The sequence below is a fragment of the Syzygium oleosum genome, unplaced genomic scaffold, assembly GCF_021117445.2.
Source record: "Syzygium oleosum isolate NSW1041296 unplaced genomic scaffold, Sole_v2.1 Sole_v2.13, whole genome shotgun sequence".
Lineage (NCBI taxonomy): Eukaryota > Viridiplantae > Streptophyta > Magnoliopsida > Myrtales > Myrtaceae > Syzygium > Syzygium oleosum.
The window spans coordinates 8,242,844-8,263,260 of record NW_026607497.1 but is presented as its reverse complement, the minus strand read 5'-3'; the positions used below and the strand labels follow the sequence as shown (position 1 = coordinate 8,263,260).

The following is a 20,417-nucleotide window of genomic DNA, read 5'->3' as shown; positions in this document are numbered from 1 at the left end:
ATGCAGTATGTGGAAATTTCTTGTATAGTTTGTCCGTTAATTATAGAATAGTCCGAGATAATCATATTATCTCAAACAGAGACCGTGTAGTTTGATCTAATGATGTAATTGACATAAATAAAATTGTCAAATGTCGTCGGTTAGAATGAAAACGATTCAGATGAACATATTAGACAATCATTTCTTGCTTTTCCTTGTGATTTTTCCAAATTTTCAAATAGTCAAGATTCACAATTGAGTACAGACATGCGCGATAGCTGTGCACATGCAAGGGTCGTTTCAATCGTCCGTACAGGACATTTCATTTCACTTATCTCTCTCTAATCGCAATGGCAACAGTTAAAAGACACAAGGAACATGATACGTTCGCAACTGTAGTAAACAAAGTGCTAATAATTATGACCACGAAATCCTAAAACAAGCTTAAACAGAATCTCCATATCCAGAATTCTGCGATAGGATTGTAATCATGTTGGTGAAGTTCGGATTGAGAAACAGAGAGTGAGATTGCATGGTCAAAGTAAAAAGCCTTTCTCAGCATATGGAGGAGCATTCCCAGTGATTTTGTACTTAGCAGGACCTCAATTGAAAAGCTCATCAATCATGCAATTGCCATTAATCATTAGCTCTGTGAATCTCTGTCTAACCACTTCCCTCCAATTTGCAACATCTCAATATTCCCGACACAAGCCTTTAACTTTCATGCTTTCAAAAAGTTTCCTTTCACCTAGCTTCTCAGGCTTTTAGCTTTTCCATTCTTAGTTTCACTACTTGACCAACGGATATTCCAGAAGCACTAGCTAGATTTCACTCGATGCTGTAAAAACTGGCGACCGGGAACCGGAGATTGGAGCCGGAATGAGCCGGGTTGAGTGCAACCAAGAGCTTATGCAGCCTGGAGCATTAGTAAACTCAGGAACTGATACAGGCTTTCCAAGCAGCATATTCGAGCACGTTCTATCAGGGGCACCATCTTGCAAGCTGCCTAGACTGGTGACAGTAGAGGATGGATCTGCAAAACTAGCACGTCCTCTATTCCCCTCATCCGAAATGTGCTGCAGCGCCATAGACAATGATGAAATTTGGTTACTCCTGGCAAACGATTTCTGATCTAGTGATTTAGCAACATCATCGGGTTGTCCCCGAGGGGACTCGTGTAGAACCATGTTCCAGCCTAAGCCACTCCCGTCGATGCTCTCAGGCCCGTTGGCTTCACCACTAGTGAGATAGCCCATGTCATATCTTGGTGCAGCTTCTTTGTTTCGCCTCACGAGCTCTCCTGCGAGAAGGGTATTGCTGGTCATGATCTTCTCGACGTTGTACCTCGACGAGTCGAAATTGGTGACTGCATTCACACCCCGAAACTTGATGGCTGCTATGTCGTACGCCTCAGCTGCTTCCTCTTGCGTGGCTGATTTAACGGAAAAGTTAGGACGTAAATCAAATGATGCCCTTAAAAATGGTGCTTTCAGAAAACAATGATGATGATTGCCAATCCTTCATGTGTAGAGAGCACAGCCTATAGCCCTGCCCTATAAAAGTTACATTGCCATCTTCATCTTTATAAATCTTTTTCTTTTGACAGACGAGTAGAAAGAGGCAAGAAAAGAAAAATAAAGAACCAGTCACTGATGCCAAGAAAGAGAGCTTCATTGAATGAGCGCCATGTGAAAACTGACGACAGACCGTTGAACAGAAACAAGAAAACAACAAGAAAACAAGGACCGTTGTAAACATAAATTGAATGCCGTGGAACAATCGGGAGAGCTTACTAGGTAAAGAAAAGAGGCAGCCCCTCAGAAGCAGACTAATAATGTAACTTTGAGAACTTACTGAATGTCCCAAGATAAAGATCCTTGTTTCCAGTAACTCTGCCAATTCGAGCTTGCCATCTTCCATGCTGGTGGTGTCTGTTGGTACCAAATAGCCGAACGGAATGTTTTTTAAGAAAAAAATAGGACAAAAGAACCAAAATAAATTTTCAACAGATAGTAGAACAAGGCAAACCTTGTCACTCCTCGGTATATTGAAGCTCCCCTTGAGAATCCACTGCTTCTCCTGCATTATGTATGCAATGGTCAATGTCAGTCACAAACAGCCAATCTGAATAAGCAAATTTCGGGAGAGAGACAATGGGCAAAAAGATTTACCTCCTTAGGTGGGCAATGTATTCAAGGCGGCTCATTGTCTTCATCTCCTCGAGTTCTTTCCGATAATTTTCTAACTGCAATAATTCCACAAAAAGACTATGGCATCTTGCTGTGATAGCTGAAAAGATTTACATAATGTGGCAAAGTGGGACAGGGCATTCTCATACCGAAAAATTTATGTGAGTCGAAGGTCCCCAGTATTTGAGGGCGGCAAGATCATACGCTCTTGCGGCTTTCTCTTCCGTATCATAACCCCCTGACAAAACCAATTAGGAAGTGATGCACAATTGCTGAAGAAACAAAGATTATCCATCAAATATTTAATGTCTAAATCTGGTCTCAATTTTTAGAGAAAAGGTCTTACCTAAGTAAACTGAGGTGCGACATTAATTGCAATTGCATTCCCAGGGAGCATACAAACAAAGAGCACCCAGTCAAGCTCATGAATATCAGAGGGACCACGAATTTCAGTCAAAAGGGAAAAGGCCAAACACACACATGCTTATACAATGATTCAGCTTTTCGGAAAGAAAGAGGAAAAAACCAACCTTGCCTTCCTTTCCTAGACTGTCCCTCCTTCTTGCAACTGTTATCCCAAAGATGAGCTTCGTATCTACCGGTCCATCTATGCCTGGTGAAGAAGATTAATCGCACTTGTAAACCACAAACCAAGAACTAGGAAAATGAACCGACGAGCTGAAAGATGGTTCAGTAAGGAAACAACAAATGCATCATTTACTCTCCAAATATTTCCTTCCACAAGAAAGCGCAGATTGCATCAAGAATGATGAAGGGTTCATCTTGAACTAACAACTGTTGTGCACTTAACTTCGCTACAAGTAGCCAAAAAAAGAACACAAAACGCCCTAACCTTGTAACTCCTCTGTACTGAGATGTCCTCTGGCCAAATGTGTCAATGGACTTCCTAGGCACAGGCAGCTTTTTGTCCGCTTCTAGTGCTCTCTTCCTGGTTGCTATGGCCAATGACTCGGTGTTGATGGCTGATGAGAATTGCCTTGGAGCTGTAAGGGAAACACAACCGGACTGAATCGGTGAATAGAAACCGCCAGATTCTTTTCCATTCACACTCACACTCCCAGAGACTGCACAATCATCAACACTGACAATGTTTCCCAAGCGAGACATGCCATTTGTTTCTTCCTCCATTGATGCTCTGTACACTAGCTCAGAGTATCCCAACCGGGCTTCCCCATCTTGTCTTCCATTGTAGTGAACTCCAAGAAAGTCCTCTAGCTTTGGTTCTGAACTTGGCATCATTCCTGAAGACCAAAAAAAAATGCCCATAAAAGGACAAGAATTTGCCAAGGACGATAAAACTAAAGCTATAAGCCAATCTTGGAGCAGAAGCATTATCACATTTTATTGTTGACAAAGACGAAGAAAAAGCACCTTCTGGCTGTGACCTAGTGAGAGCTTCGATGAGACAAAGAGACCCATCTGACTTGACTGGCATTACACACAATGGCGAGTGAAAGAAGCCAGCATTACCAACTTCTCCAACCTCATAGGAGAGGCTGAGAGGAACCGAACCAGAGCCAGTGGTGACAGAAGGAAACTGGGTTTGGAGACAGTATGGATGATGATGCTGGGGTTGAGATGAAGGAAAGTCCATTTTCAGGTAGGAGGATTAAATGTGGGATATCTTCTATGAGGCTGGTATTAGAAGTATCTACATCTGCCAGAATATTCAATCATTGGGGAGCTAACTAAAACTAACTAATCATTTCAACATCTCCTGCTTCCCTCTCCTTGGTTTTTTTTTGGCATTCAACAAAATATTTATGGAACTTGTTACTCTTCAACTAAGCAAAGCACCCAGAATCTCTCTCTTTCTCTCTCTCTCTCTCTCTCTCTCTCTCTCTCTCTCTCTCTCGAAAAGGAACAAAACTGGTCCCTTAGGACACCAGCAGGCAATGCTCGGGAGATGGAGAGAGTGCGGTATATTTAATCACCTATATGTAACTTTCATAGGGATCTGTGACCACAGTTAGAAAGAACAAGGGAGACATTTGGAATGGGTTCCAGCCAAAGCTTTTTCAAGTTCCACTTTCACTGAAAATTTGGAGGGTAGTGTGTTTTGGTTGCTCATAAGTAATGGCTGGCTCCCCCCTTAGTGTCTTTAAATTACAAGGTTTCTTCCTAGTTGAATCCCGCTTTATTTAATTTAGTGTGCTGATGGGCATATTCGAAATACTTGTTAAGCATATTTATTGAGGTGATCATGTTATCGGATGCTCTCTAGATCATACTAAATAAGGAATACTTCAGTCTTTAAAGTTATATTTAAACATAATATGAGGATAGTCGGTGCATTGAAATTTGAAAGCAGCAACTTCTTTTATTTGATTGTTCAAATTCTAAAATTTTGAGCTTTATCACATTTCTCTATTTGAAAATTTAATGAATATCTTGAAACACTGGTTAAGAGAATTCTCCGTACCATTTCGCGTCACTCTCCCTCTCACTAACTCTCTTAAACATACACATTCAATGACAACAACGAGGGGGTGAGAAAATGCTGTATGGAGTGGGTGGATTACACCAGCGGGAGAGACAGGGAGGACACAAGTCAAAATGGCAGATTTGCTTTTATTCACAGCGACAGATTTTGAGGGACCGAAACTGACCATTTGGCGCCTCTTTTGTCAATTTCTTCTGCCCCCTGCCTCTGGCTGGGCCATCCGAGCAATTCTTGCATTCTCCTTAAGGATGTGACTCAATCACTAAATCCATAGAAAGCAAGCTCATATGGTCCGGGACAGAACTCAAGTGGACTCACATGCACCAAGAGCTAGTAAGAATTTTTCAAGACACTCCCCAGTTTGCCTACTTCACATGAAGACCTCTAAGGCCTCCTCGTCGATTCATTGAGTTCGATCCATTGTGCCCCTTCACTTTATTTTCGAAGTTCCAATTATTTCGATAATTCTCTAGTGTTGGTTTGAGGCGTAGGAGCTTATCCAATCGAATCTCACCAGCTCTATGCAAAGCATTCCGGGTAAGGCTATCTACACAGACCAACGCTGAAACTTCACCTGTATGGGAATCCAGTTAGTTGGTCTCCACATCCATGCACCTTAATTATATCAAAAAAGAAAGAAGAAAGTTATTACGATAGTTGATAGTGTCAACGTCGACACTATTTTATATCGCATGATGGAAGCAAGACACTTACAATTAGCTATGCACCTTAATCGATGGTATTTTATTAGATTATCTCGATAAGACAACTAATGTGCTGCTTTAATTTCCTCCATTAAATACTCTGTTTTTACTGCAATTTTCGGTTTGTCCTTGTGATGTTGCTGATGAAAGGTTTCAGGAGAAAAATCCATGAACGCGTGAGTGCATGGAGTTCTGCATGAAAAGGTTTGAACGGGGAGACAGATTTTCCAACATGGAATGATGAAATGGGGGCAATATTGCATGATCTTTGAAATATGGGAGGGAAAGAGGGGAAGTACGAAAAGGAAAAGAGAAAAAAAGGGGTGTGTTGCACGTATTGATTAAATTGCAATGATGATCGAATCCATTACAAACAGTGAATTGGCCAGGCCACTTGGAAACTTTCTCTCTTTTAACCGCACTCGTTACGTCTCAAGTTAATCATCCTTTCCACGAGATCCATCTTCGTCAGTGGATAAGCAAAAATGGTGGGGTTGCCAAAAGAAAACATTTTTGGCTCTCTTTATAGCTGTTGGAGGACAGATAATGCTTTCCTGCCATCCTTCAGTTGGCCATGACAGACTTTCAATGGAGTTAAACTGCGTCCTCTTTCACTGTATAGCGTGAGAGATCTATCCTTCGGTTGGCTGAGAGTTGAGTGATGAGGTCGTGACGTTCAGGTGAGGCCGTGATGAATGGAGGAAGGAGATCTAACTTAAAGATGAGCAATAAATAGCTGATAGGAAGAAGCCGCTGGGACACTTTCTGACAAGCCCTGGTCTTTTTCCCTAAAAGATCTCAAAGACGATCGATCTGTGTGACTCTAGGGTCACCATTAACTTCTTCCACCTTCCCCGTTGCTCTACGCAGAGGCGAGCAGAACCATGATGACGAGTTCCGCTGGCCATCCATTAAAACCTCCTTTGCTAGACTGAAGAAGCAATCAAAGCCCGGCGCGCCCCAGTTTAATTCGATGGAGAGTACAAACTTTCGAAATTGTGAAAGTAGGGTCATACGCGACTCCGCTTGTACGCATCTAGGCAGTGCGAGACTAGGTCGAAGAATCGTTATCTAAGATTAAAACGTTAGCCTGAGAGATAGAGGTGAAAGACATGCAAAAGAGTAGCATGTCGACTCCTTAGTAATACTCGGTTTTTAGGATCAAAAAACTCGGGTCATATGCGTACTAAACGTGGAAATCGCCAACAAACATTTCTTCAAAACTTAAGATCAATTACCATTGAGGAAACAAGAAAGTTAGATTACTGTCAAGTTTTTGTTTTAATCAACACTTGAAATCGTGAGTCGATTGCTTTATAATGAGCTTAATGGTGTTCAACTGTTCCTGCAATAAATGCGTCAACGCGTTTTGAACAATTAAAATAAACTTGTTCGTTACTGGATTACGAGTTGGCCCACTTAACCTATCCAAACACACCAAACAAATTTCACTGGCAAGAACCAGAGCTAACCAAGTCCAGCACTTCTTCAATATCGTTGAAAATTAGCTTCATTCCTCTCTCTCTCTCTCTCTCTCTCTCTCTCTCTCTCACTCTCTCTTATTTTTTAGTACAGCAAACAAAGATGGCATTTACATATCAGGTCAAGAACTCTGGAAGTGTTGATGAAATAATTATTCATTAACACTACTTTCTCAGAGATTCCATTCAGCCCTTACATGGAGCTCAAACAATCTTCAAAATTGGTCGTCGGCTAAGAAAGCAGCGACTCTTTCCTCTTTGTGATGCTTAAAGATATACATTAAAAAAATAGGTATAGATACAGAAGCTGCAACGTGCACAAAGTAGATTTCCCATCACCACCTTCGCACTAATGATGTGAGCAGCTGCACTAGATAGAATGGCATCATGTCAAACTAACCATCTCAGTATATAACTAAATACACTTCCAATTGTTCAACTATGAGCAACAGGAAAAATTTGCCACTTGTTCCCAACACGAGCTGTTTATCGATGAAAATGTTACCACAATCTAAGCATTTTATGATCATAAATTTGAGATCTCCAAGTTTGTAGAAGATCGACCATTAAAGGTTTTAACTTTCAACACCAACGAAGACACCATTACAATATCCACCAGAATTAATAAACAAGGCTTTTAACATGCTGATCAGAGTTCAAAGAGGAGGTTCGTACCTCAAAGAGTTCAAATGGGCTTCCACGTCTATAGACATCGCTCTTCTTGCTCTTATCATTTGGGAGAACACTAAGTAACAGCGTCCTCCAGCCAATAAGCAAAACACCAGTGCTTCCCATTGTAACTAAGATAAAATTGTAAGGAGGAATGTGGCTTGATAACACAGCCCTTATAGCTATTCCAAGCTGCCAACATTACGCCACAAAATTGTAAATGTCAAGCTCTAATAATATGCACATTTAACAGAACTTTCGCATTTCATCCTACCCATCAACATTCATCGTCAAGAGAGAAGAATGAGAACCATGCAAGTTGCAATTTGGTCTTGCAGAAAAAATAAACAAATAGAGAACAGAAGAGAAAGACAGCTCCTATATCTGTACTGAAATTATATCACCCCGCATCTCTATGACAGGCAAATATCACTTCAATAATTTTTGGGCAGAGCAGACTTTTATACTTCTCGTGATAAGATGGTAAAGAGGACGAAACAGAAAGTTATTCCTTATTGATGCACTAATCAGACTCCAAAGGTTAACCATAATCACAAAAATCATGAAGGATAGTATTAGCGGCAAGCTAATCATTTCCATGTGAAGAGCTATGGAAATGGTTATGAATAGAAGAGGAAAGTACGAGTTAACCAGCAACTCAGAGTTTGAACTTACTGGAATTCCCACAGCCCATGATTTGGTAGTAGAGAGGACTGCCTTAGACAGACCATTCTCGCCACGACCATCACCAGCATAGCCCCCGAGGAAGTAAGCACCCAAAAACCAGCCTGTTAAAACAAACAATCAGGTTTTTAAGGTCATTAACTCTCTAAAAGCAGTGGCAATTGTAAACTATTTACTCCACACTTCCCCAACATGCAGCACATCGCCTCAGCTAAACAGAAAGAGAGCCTCTAAAACATTCTCGAGGATACATTTTTACGCTTCTCGCATTGTTAGGAAGAATTATTATGATTGACAATAATGGAGCTGAAGAAATAGGTGTGAACAAAATAATTTTCCTTCCTGTTACTTGGAAGGGAAGGAGGTGAAGCTAAAAAATGTGAACATTTTGATTTTGCTTTATATGGGAAGTAGAAGGATAATGAAAGGAAAGAAAACGAGTTCAGAAAACATGACACCTTTTCACTTTGAGTTGCAGTTCAAGTAAAATCCAAATGCACACATCTCATCATTCTATCACTATGAATGAAAACAATTTGTATCAGCACTAGACAGAGTAAAAATGGCTATTTAATATTGCTTTACAAATATTAGAACATAACGACTTGTAACATTAAAGATTTTTATCAGGTGATCACTAGATACATTTTAAGGAAAGCAATGACATTTATATATCCAGTACATGTTAAGATTACTTTGGCTAACTTTAGAGCGGCTATTTTCAAGGTTCTATTATTAAATAGGATAAAACAATCATCCTCTCTGCCATTCAAGGTTTACAAGAAAAGGGAAAATGTCTCATTGTCCATCTCATTTCAAAACAAAGTAAAAACCAAATTCTTGACACCTTCATCCCCTTCACTTTCTCTAATCATACTCTTCACCTCCTCTTTCTTTACCTCCATTCTCATCACCTCTTACAACTTCGAAACAAGTGGACATGTAATTTTCCAATCACTCGACTTTTCTCCCTAATTCGGGAGTGATCAGCATATGTAAGCCCAAGGCAAAAACAATCGACACCTAGTTTCCACAAGTCAATTTCCATTACTCCCCCAACAAAGAGAAAAACCAATCACTCGCCCATTTTACTTTCTTCACTCTTCCGCGACCCAACTCTTCCACACATTCAAACATAATGTTAAGTTCCCCAAGCGTATCAGAAACAAATTCATGCTCACACAAGATCGAATTTTTCCCAATTCTCTCCTACCATGAACATGAAAAATTGGAGCATTGCTTAACGTAAACATTGCTGAAGAAAACCTGAACTTGCGACTGAATGGGGAATGTTTAAACATACCGGCAACAAAAGGGTCGGCGGTTCGCAGAGTCTCGAGGTCGAAAACCGGGAACCCATGACTGAACCTACCAATTGCAGCGAACACAAGCAAAGCCACGACATCCCCACCAGCAAGCAACCCGACCCGTCTGAAACAAAACGACCCCACACAAACAAAGCACACGAAATTAAACTCTCCAAAACTCACCCCAAAAGAGGCACCCAACAAAACAGACGAGCAATTTCCAACAGCAAGAAAAAAAAAACGAAGATTCACAACGGACCCCCATTTCTTCAAACGGGAGGCGGGGCTCGGCTTCTCCAATTGGATGACGCCCTCGAGGGGAACGCCCTCCCGACCCGCGAAGACGGCGCCGCCGCCGCCGACGCCATCGAACGGGGGAGGGGGAGCTAGCGGGGCCTCCCTGGCAGCCGGAGGGACCGCGTCGAGGGCGTCGTCGGCCTTGGCGAGGGCGAGCCTGGAGGAGGAGGAGGAGGGGGGCCTCGAGGGGTGGGCCCGGGAGAAGAAGTTGGGCCGGCGGTTGGAGAAGAGAGGGGGGCGAGGGGCGGCGAAGGCGATGGAGGCGGCGGAGGAGGAGGGAGAAGAAGCGGTGGAGGAGCAGCAGCAGCTCTTGAAGGACAGAGCCCCGGTCGGAGCTTGGCTTAGCAGCAGCATCTCCTCCGCGTCCTCTGAAGGCGCTCTCTGCGTTTCTGCGGTGGCGGTGGTCTCTGCGTTTTTGCGGGTTCCTCCGCCTTCAGAGGTAAGGACGACACCAATCCATGGCTAACATCGATGTCGTTTCCGAGGCGAGGAATATATCTTGAGCTGTCTTTTTCTTTCTTGTCGTTTAATTGGTAGAGATAAACATATTGAAAATCTCAAAACTTATCGCGAAAATCTAATTGGATCTTAAAATTTTTAAAAACAGTGCATTAAGATTTTAAAACTTTTCACGAAAGTAAAATCGAGTCCTAAAATTTTCAAAAATACAATCAAGTCCTAAAATTTATCAGATTTGTCTAATAAAATCTTTCTGTTGATTGTACATTTTAAAAGTTTTAGGACTCGATTGTACTTTCATGATAAGTTGTAGGACTCGATTGTACTTTCGTGACAAGTTTTAAGATTTGATTACACTAAAGCTTTGTTCGTTTCACTTAAAATAACTTTCAGGAAAATGTTTTTTGGATTTTCCGTCGTTCGATCCATGAAAATTAAACTAATCAAGAAAAACATTTGTATTCGTTAGAAAAAACACCTTTAAAATTGAGGAAAATGTTTTCCGCTTTTCCATCGCCTGTCTTTCACCTCTATACCAAGAATTTTGTTTTCACCAAACACCTTTTCCTTTTTATTTTTATTTTTCTTTTTATTTTTCTTTTTTATAAATGGAGTTTTAAAAAAAATTTATGTTTTCCTTTTTTTTCTTTTTCTTTTTGCTTCTTCCTCAACTAGTCGCCGGCAAGCTTAAGCCCCACTGGATCCAATGAGCTAGGCAAGGCTCAAGCCTCGCCCGAGATCGCAGAAGGTCAGAGGCTACCTCGCGCAACTCACCGAATTTGGCAAGGCTTGAGCTCAACCTTGTCGGAATCTAGTGAGCTCGCCGATCGCTGGCGACCGACCAAGGAAGAAAAAATCAACTTTCTTGGTAATTTTCTCCAAAAAATCAAATCATATATCAAATGGCGGAAAATATTTTCTAGATTATTTTCAGCTTTCAACCAAACAGCGGAAAATATTTGCCCTTTTCCTGAAAAATATCTTAGTTGAAAATATTTTCCAAAAACGTCATATTTTTCGTAAAACAAACGTAGCCTAAGTTTCTAATTACTAAAACAAAAGCCAAATGTAAGTTAACGAAATTGAAAAGCTAGACCCAGCTCATGATGATCTCACATTGATCCCACGAATGAAAATCCCCACCTATATATTTATGTAAGACCACCGTCAACATAATCAGGAGATTAGGAATCCGCAAAGAGTGAATGATTTAAAATACATTTTTCTAAAAATAATCGCTCATTCGTCAATAAAAAATATTTTCATTATCGATAGCAATTTATGTCTAAATATTTTCGTGGTCGATGAAAATATATTCGTTTATTCATTTTTGTAAGCAAGACAAGCGATTATTTTCAAATCATTAATTTTATGCGGAACAAGCCGAGTCTAGAATTCCTTATAAAATTAGAAAATATGTGGAACTGTAGAATGACCTGTTGCGGCCGCCTGTTAAGCTTTGATACATGCTGGGCCTATTGGGCCACAATTTTGGACAACTCAACTCATGTGCCGGGCTCTGCTCCCAGACACCAACAATGCTTCAGCTTTTTAGCCGGGTTTGTGTTGCCGGGCCTTTGTTTTTAAACGGGCAATTACCTTCCCAGCGTCCAACATTTCACGAGCATGAAGCATGGTAGCCTTCTTCACATTCAGATGCGCTAGCCGAGGGGTTGCGGTGACGAGGTCGCCCATCCCGGATCTCGGCTCTAGGACCGGTGCTCAGGCGAAGGTCTCGTGGTAGTAGCTGTAGGTGAAATCGAATATCCAGCAACTAGTGAGGGACTCTCGAGCTAGTATTCTGAAAAGAATTGCAATAGCTAATCGCCCATTTCTATCCTTTCTATTAGTATGGAAGAAGTCTTAACTCATGAATTTTCACATCATATCTTTTATTTTGACGTCACAACAGCGATTCCCACTTTGTATGAAGATAGACGTTTTTTTTTCCAAACGACCATGAATTTGGGCATATAGAAGCTAGAACGGAATCGTTTCTCCGATGTAGATGTAGAACGCTTTTCTGCACACGCGAGAGATTCTATGTCTAGTTTTCTAGTGCTTTTAGGCAGAATTGGGGAGGTGGTGGAAGCCCATTTATAGTGGAACCCATCTTTTGTACTTGAATGACCATATTATCACTAAAGTTTACATGCCCTATTACATGTTGAAGTCAAATTCTTTGTTTTTCCTAACTTGTCAACATCTAGCTCTTATGAAGGCATTGCTTATATTCCTCCCCTAAATATTCATCACCATACAACTCTTCCTCTCTTGATTACACCGGCTCCAAGATGTTGGTTCTAATTCCCCCTTTTCAAGATACTAGCCTAGAATCTTGCCATCACTTAACCTTATAATAATGAAAAGAACCAATCTACGTATGCTTTGGGACATGACAACTTTAAAAGATTCTTGGTCGTCGTCGACGATTGGATCAGGAGGAGAAAACCCCAAAATGCAGAGCTGGAAGCAAAGGTTAGAGACTCAATCCCAAGATCCCCTCACATGCCGGGGTTGCAGCTCAGTGCTAGAAGTAGAAATTTATTTTTTGAAGATTTATAATAATCAAACCACTTCTTATTATCCATCAATATAATGGCCCCGAGCCCTATGAGCGCGAATATTCGAGAAATGCGCCGGTTTTACTTATATGTTTTCTCAGGAATATGTGAACCCAAGGATCCACACATTAATCATTTCTATAATCAATCCTTTTCCCCGTTATTTAACTCGCTGCATGTGACCTAAGCTTTGAATAATGCCATGTTGAACGAGCCGGGTGATGAGCGCTCATATTATACACCATTATCTTAACCAAATCTGAAAGGAATATGTAATATGGCTCCCTTCACGTAAAACCATGTGGGAGATTACTTAATCAATAGGAATTTATCTCAGATAAGCTAAATCTTGATACGGGCTTCGCGAGAATCCCCGAAATGCCCCCAATGAGGGGATTAAACAATGGGAAAGGCGGTGGCGAAATCGACTTTTCGGGCGCCCTAAGAACGATTTGAAAATCATATCGAGGGGTGCCCAAAAAGAGGGTTTGGCTGGGGGGGGGGGGTGACCAATTGACTACACCGGGAGAAGCATCTCTAGGTGTTATAGAATTGATTCGTCTCTCTCTCTCTCGGGCTTACCAAATCTTGAACGACTAATCTTTGTCATCTTCTCGTTGCCAAAAACACTAGCCAAACCACATAATACCCAGAGCTTGGTAAGTCTCGATAAAAGCTTGTGTGTCTAAAGTTATTTTAATGTGACATACTATACTTTATTGATGTTTTTTATTTGGTTGATGCGTGGGGTTTTGAGCCGGTGCCAATGGATGTCATGAGTGGAACCCAAACTCCGACGAAACTCCTCATAATTTAATGGCTCATGTTGATATCGAAACCCTCACGCAAAAGATTGACCTACAAGCGACGTAGACAAGTTTCTTGGGGTTCGATCCGAAGGCCCTTTTCTCATGCGCTACGTGGTAAAAGTTTGCTGCCTTGCGAGAGCTACCCTTAAATTAACATTAATAAATGTTATCTCCTTCTCATGTAGTGTATATTTTTCACTTTTCAAAGATGATGTTGTGTTAGTGAAAACGGTGTAGCCCTTCAGAAGTAGCGGAGTACATACTTGTTTAACAAAGACAAGAGTATGAAGATTTTCTTGTCGTGTATATACTGATCGTTCTACTTCTCTGTGACCCTATTTTATGCATGGTTTCTCGTTGATTTTTTTTCATTGATAGTTGGAGTTTGCTTTAGGTTTCTGATTTAGCATTGTTGAGATCAAAACCGGTTGTTAATGAGCTTGAGTTTTTTTGGAGAATAGCGAAAAGTGCGGTGGACCCAATGTCAAAATGGGAACTCTAAATTTTATCCAGTCTATCGAAAACCGATTTCCATTTGACTAATCGCGGGGGAACTTTCCATCTGAGTCCCAAAGCCGTGTTTTAGTATGTAATGGTCTAGTATATGAGTTGGCTTCTACGCGCTAAACTAAGTTCGTTTTCTAGATACGAATTAGAGGCCGACTATCCGATCCGAGATTAGAAGACTTATAAGTAATTACTTTCTAATGATCTATCTTAAGGAGCCATATCGAGTAAGAAACGAAAGAATCGCAGACCTTACACGTCTCAAGAAGCATGATGAACCAAGTTCTCGAGGTTGTCCAAGCGCCACAAATCTCAAGCTTCTTCTTTTTTCACTATGAAAAGATTTCCTCTTTCATGTCGAGGCAAGGGTTGGTCAAAGTTCTTAGTCACGTTTGTCTTCTTTTTTTCATTTCGTTTTTTGTATTTTCTCCCGGAAAAAGAAAACATTATCTCGTTATAGAGGCTTTGAGAAGCAACAACAATTTAATGCTTCCGTTTGGAGGAAATGAAAGGCAACACGTTGACCTCCACATGCTTCGGTGTACAGAGTACGAAATTATTGAAGGAAAAATGGCCATGGCAGTTCAGAACAACCTTTCACAGCATGACTATTGCCCATGCCCTCCGAATCATCTAATCTGAAACATTATTCCTGAGTGAGCTAGAGAAGGAAATAGGAGAGAATCAACATGACTTTTTGCAGGGACATATTCTTCAAATTAATAATGACATCACACTCAAAATGACGCCAACATACTCAACGGACTTGTTTAAATTGAATAATATTTCGACGGTTCAATTCAATCCCGTCCTCGATCAGGAAACTATTTGTCTCTATTTCTATGTTAGTCGTTTCATTCTTTTTCTCATTGCGAAATAATTAAGTGACTGCCCTCAATTCACTGTGAGATTAACACCTTATTTTAGATCAATAAAACAGAAAATAAATAATTATAAATTGTTGTAGGATCTATTCTTTCGAAAATTTGTGACTAATAATGTACTATTATTCTCACAGTGGCCCAAAAATTATTATGCTAGCAAAATTCTTTCTTGTTTTAGGCTCATTTACAACTTCTTTCACGAGGCAATACTCAAAACCCTGCTCAATATATATATCTGTCCATGAATTTTAAACACGAGTAACGTTGAGAAATTTGTTAAGTAACCGAACATAAGAGAGATTTTACATTTTTAAGATATTAAACGTGCAAGAGTAATCGGAGTCGAGATTTTATATCCCAATCAGGTGTCTCTACAAATCTTCTAATCCCTTTTAATCGCAAATATATTTCAATTACAATTTTGGAAACAATTCGAATATATTATCCGATAATAAATATGGATAACGATAGATGAGGGCGGTGCTCGTCCATGTTATAGCAAGGCAATTAAAATTGAATCTCTCCCTGTTTGAAGTATCTTGTATATATTTTCTCCAAAAATACGATTTTCCGCAGAAAGAAAGAAAGAAAGAGAGGTCATCGCTTTGGAGCAAACAAAAAAGGTTGTCCAAACCCTAGCAAAGCTAAGAACCCGCTAGGGAATGGACAAGGGGGAGTAGAGGGACACAGACAAGAACAAATACCAAGGCAAATGTGGATGACATGAAACTTTGAGAATCAATACAAGACAAGCCCTAGAGAACCTTTGGAGCGTGTCTAGATTTCCTCTCCCAACTTGACTTCACTCGCCCTATGACCCCCCGCCCCTCTCTCTGTCTCTGTCTCTCTCTCTCTCTCTCTCTCAAAGACATCGAAAGGACAGGCATTGCTGTTGCGTGGCCGTTTTCTGTGTTATTCCTCTTTATTTTGACCCAGCAAAACAAAAAAGAAAAAAGGGAGGAGTGATAAGACATGCCTTTGGGATTACACATTCTTTGGACTTGCAGACTCTAGGGCCGAAAAATATATAAAAAGTAGGTCTTTCTTGTTTGGTTTGCAGCAGGGTTCGTGCCTCGATGCACCCGCAGCAAAATGCCTTTGTTTATTCCTAAACAAGGCATTTGCAGCCCACTAGCGCATCATCAGATCTTAACTAAAACCGCCCGTTTTCTTTCGTTTTTGCTTGGAAACCCCAGTTTCATTTCCATTTCTTAATGCGTATACAAACATATCAAACCCTACCGCTTCCCGATGCTCGTGTCTTCCATTTCTCGAAAACTCGCGTCTTCTTCTCTCAAACTCATCAAACGCAGAGGGGAAGAGGGAGAAGCGGAGGGAGAGGACGCAATCATCTCCTCATCCATGGTCTAAATAATTGATTTACAAAATGGGGTGTGCCGTGTATTAGCTGTAATCAGGGGACAAGTGATCTTTATGTCAGCAGCTCTTTTCAATTAGTCAAATCGCCCAAAAAGTTCACAAGGAGAGAGAAGTTCAAAAGAGAAGAACAAAGAACAAAAGCAAGCAAGCCCACCCACTCACGTGAGCATCACGACCACACTTTGGAATATCTATGATAGATGTGCGTGCGCCTGAGCCTCCCCCCTAATAATTATGCTCGGCTAGGCTTTTCAGAGGCAACTGTTCTTCTTTAAATTTCTAATATCCAGTGTCTTATCGAGCGACATTTATCATTTTCCTAAGACTCTATATTTAGATAAATTATATGGAGAGTGTTTTTAAGTTGATTTTAAGAATGGAGGTCAACAAAACCTATCAATAACACTTGTTCTTTTCGGCTACAAAGCCAAGAGTACTTAACCTCTTAATTATGAGCTTCCTTGAAAGCAATTTTTGCTTTTACGAGAGTTTTCGCGACCTATTCATTTGAAATACAAGAGCAACGAACTTTATGAATGCGTTCATTATTTTAATATATCGACATCCACATGCCTCACATCCTTAATTCCTCCCGTAATTTTATCCTCCTCAAAAAGAGAGAATACCTTATTTTTACTTTACATCATTGAGATTATGAGATCAATATGAGGCCTATGATGAAGCAGTTTAAAGACATACTTAGGTCTAAACAAAACCTATGACTAACACTTGTTTTTTTTTGGCTGCAAAGCCACAAGCACTAGGTGTTTTAGTTATGTTATTGCGATATCACTACCTTTGAACTTTTGGCTAATGTTTTCGTTCTTATCTCTATCTATCGATCTTCGTTGGTCAAAATTAGGGTTCTTGTAGCCCGTCTTTCGTCTAAGGAGTATATCATGGTTGTGTCTCTATCTATAATATCCCGTTATTTATTTGCTCCTTGAGTCATTCTCCCCCTAGAACCTATGCGGGGTGTGTCCATACACATAGCTCGCAGCAACTATTGAATGAATTGCGTGCATTAGATTATTGGGTTGGTGGCTGTTGGCTCCATAAGATGTTAAATTTAATTCAAAGGAAGCTAAGGGGAGCTTCCTGTTTAGTCAATAATGGGTGCGCGCGAATGTAGGCCATCGTTGGTCAGTACTCGGCAAGGGATTCTATGTTGGTAGCTGGAAGATTTGATGGGGTCTGCTAAATTTGGTGAATCTAGTTCATAATTAACTAGATGAGAATTATTGCTCATGGCGACCGTTGTTGATTGCTAGTGTGCCGTTAACATGAGGAGGAGCTTCCAATCGATCCTCAGTAGTCACTTCGAGGTTATCTTGCCATCGTCTATTTCATCATGGAATTCATTCTGTACCTGTAATTTTTTAGAAAATTACCTGATTGGTCTTTAACTTATTATATGAATGCCAATTCATTCATAAACTTTTCAATTTTACCAATTCGTTCTAAGCCTTTGCGCGAAATTCCAATATAGTTATTCCGATCAATTTTCGTCATAAATTCGCTGACATAGCGATCCAATCGTTGCCAGCAGTCCTACGTGGCAAATAGCCGTGTCCGTGATCTCCGGCGAAAATTGGTCATAAGGATTATATCGAAATTTTGCGCAAAATTGTAGGTCTAAATTAGCAAAATTAAAAATTTCATGACTAAATTCGCATCCATGCAATAAGTTTATGAGAAATTACTTCGCAGTCGCCCAATTGTAATACATCACAACACGCCCGAATCAAGAAATTTAGGTCTCCTAACAATTTAGACGAACATCCTAGAGTTTCAAGTTTTTTTATAGTTCGATATGTTAATGCAAACCCTTCTCATTCATGTGGTGGGTGGCCAAACATGACTTTCACCGTACACATTGAACTAGCATACATCACCTTGCTCACTATCTTATCAAACAAGAATAATAAGAGAATGTCTCTTTTTGACCAGTAAGAATGGTAAAAGGATTGATCTTCACTTTGGTCAAATGAGGATGGAACAAATTTCACGACTACCCCACTAATTTAATGAAATAGCAAGGACAATATTCTTTTTGAAATTTACATTTGTGCTCAACACCCGAATTTTTGCGAATTGCTAGCAAATGATAGTATATTTATTGGGAGAGCGCGGTAAAAGTCCGATATCTCCACTTAGGGAGATCAATCTCATCTTTGGTCTTCTTTCTTCGGACAGTACCATGAATTGCCATAAGGACCATGAGATTTGTTCCCGAGATATTCGTCAATCACCAATATACATTGAGAGTGAGTCACCAATCAACCATCAGCTGTGATACTATCCGTGGGGAGCCTGCAGTAGAAGTTCGATAACTTTACCTGAGGAGATTACCAAGAGAGAGTTCAAGTCCGAGTCTATTAACATATCTAATTGGTTCTATCTTCACACAAAAGCTTAAGCCAATGAATTACGAGCCAACTAGGATATATTATTTACTCCATACCATATCAATTTTCTGGCGTATGAATTTTCTACCACGACTCACAATTGCATTTCAATAATATTTGTGTAAATCGGTCATATATTAAAACTTAAAAGTAGCATTAGTCTGATCTTTAAACTTAGGACTAGGGTCCATAAAAGTAAGAAATAATTATTTTTATTTCTCTGACCTTTCTTTATTATTTTCTTCTTCGGTTTTTTCCTGGCCAAGAGACCTTACTTTACTCTTTTCAAGGGATGTGTTTGACGTTTGGAGTTTTCTTTTGTTAGCTAGATTCTCATTTTCTTTCTTTTGTCTCAATCAAATATAGGACCACTAACAGTAACACCAACATTACCTTTTGTGTGTTCGTCCTTTTCATTATTATTTCTCATTTTCAATAATGCTAAACAATAACATCATCAGTTCCTAATTATATTACTGTCGTGCTATGCCATTGGTTCGATTATGTGCTAAATTTCTGTTCGATGTGCGAATTTATTCTCGAATTTCGGTTCTTTCATGTTCCATGACCTTTTTAAAGTGTTCGATGTCGTTCTCAAATTGATTGATCACTAACTTAATCTTATTATGATGTTAATCAATCGTAAAAAGAGTAACATTGGAATCATTATGCGCGTGTTCCTACGCCGGTCATTCGTTTCAAGTAGATAGTTTTTATTCGCTTGGTTACTTTTACGTAGACACTCTCGATAACCCAACCCTTTTCATCAATGCGAGTTCAGAGCCACCAAATCCACAAAAGTTCGTATCAAGAGAGGAAGACTAACGAAGAATCACGTCAACATCGTTGCTAATGACAGGTATTGAGAATCCGTCGGATTTAAATCAAACCCATTGAAAGTACGAGAAGGATGGTGTTACTTCCGGCACATTCAACTAAAGTTTCCCAAAAATCAAATTGAAAGTCGGGGACCAAAGGGTACATCTTCCAAATGTTCGAGAATTTCATTAAGTGAGTCGAAAGTTCGGACAAGGAGAAAAATTATGGTTGCATTGCATGTCGAATGAAGCCAAGTCATAGGTGTGATGGTCCTGGAGAGCCAGTGGTCCCCTCCCTTCCTCGTTGTCAACGTTCAGACCTTCTTCGATTTCTCTATTCTTGTCTCTTTCGTTTCGTCCCCCGTCGCGTCAAAATCGCGTACGGTCGAGCGGATCGTCATCGCCAGCACGCTCGCCGCTGGCAGATTTGGCAGATCATATCTCGTCCAACCAAATATTTTGAATCACTCGAAATTCTATCTCTCTATAATTTTTTTCGCCTTCTTTATGCGATTAAATCCATTTTTACCCGGCTTTTTTTCCGGTCGGAAGATCATATAACGGACTAAATTCGGAAAAAGGAAAAAAAATTATCCAGTTAGTCCTGAACCTATTATACAGATGTTAATTTAATCATAATTTTTTTAATTTCGTCAATGTAATCATTTCGACCAATTGAATTGCTAACGTGATTGAGAATTCCAACGGAGGCCATACTCTTCTTAAATGTCTAGTTAGAGAAAATTTTCTCCTCCGATTCCGGTCAATTTCCCACATGCAACAACACATGGCTAGAACAAAAAGCCGGAGTGCT

General features: G+C 40.2%; 2 protein-coding genes across 2 annotated transcripts; both read right to left on the bottom strand.

Annotated features, from left to right (window-relative positions):
* Positions 1–378: 378 nt before the first annotated feature.
* On the bottom strand, positions 379–4,224 carry LOC115675925 (AP2-like ethylene-responsive transcription factor AIL1). The gene is made up of 9 exons (XM_030598740.2): positions 3,561–4,224; positions 3,022–3,430; positions 2,699–2,781; positions 2,515–2,523; positions 2,318–2,406; positions 2,151–2,224; positions 2,008–2,058; positions 1,834–1,910; positions 379–1,411 (listed from the first exon to the last, which is right to left on the bottom strand). The coding sequence occupies exons 1-9, from the start codon at positions 3,781–3,783 to the stop codon at positions 801–803; spliced, it is 1,626 nt and encodes a 541-aa protein (XP_030454600.2). The 5' UTR covers positions 3,784–4,224; the 3' UTR covers positions 379–800.
* Positions 4,225–6,957: 2,733 nt separating this feature from the next.
* LOC115675923 (uncharacterized) lies at positions 6,958–10,255 on the bottom strand. The gene is made up of 5 exons (XM_030598737.2): positions 9,737–10,255; positions 9,474–9,601; positions 8,162–8,274; positions 7,493–7,678; positions 6,958–7,182 (listed from the first exon to the last, which is right to left on the bottom strand). Exons 1-5 carry the CDS (start codon positions 10,126–10,128, stop codon positions 7,153–7,155), a joined length of 849 nt encoding a protein of 282 aa, XP_030454597.1. The 5' UTR covers positions 10,129–10,255; the 3' UTR covers positions 6,958–7,152.
* Positions 10,256–20,417: the final 10,162 nt, after the last annotated feature.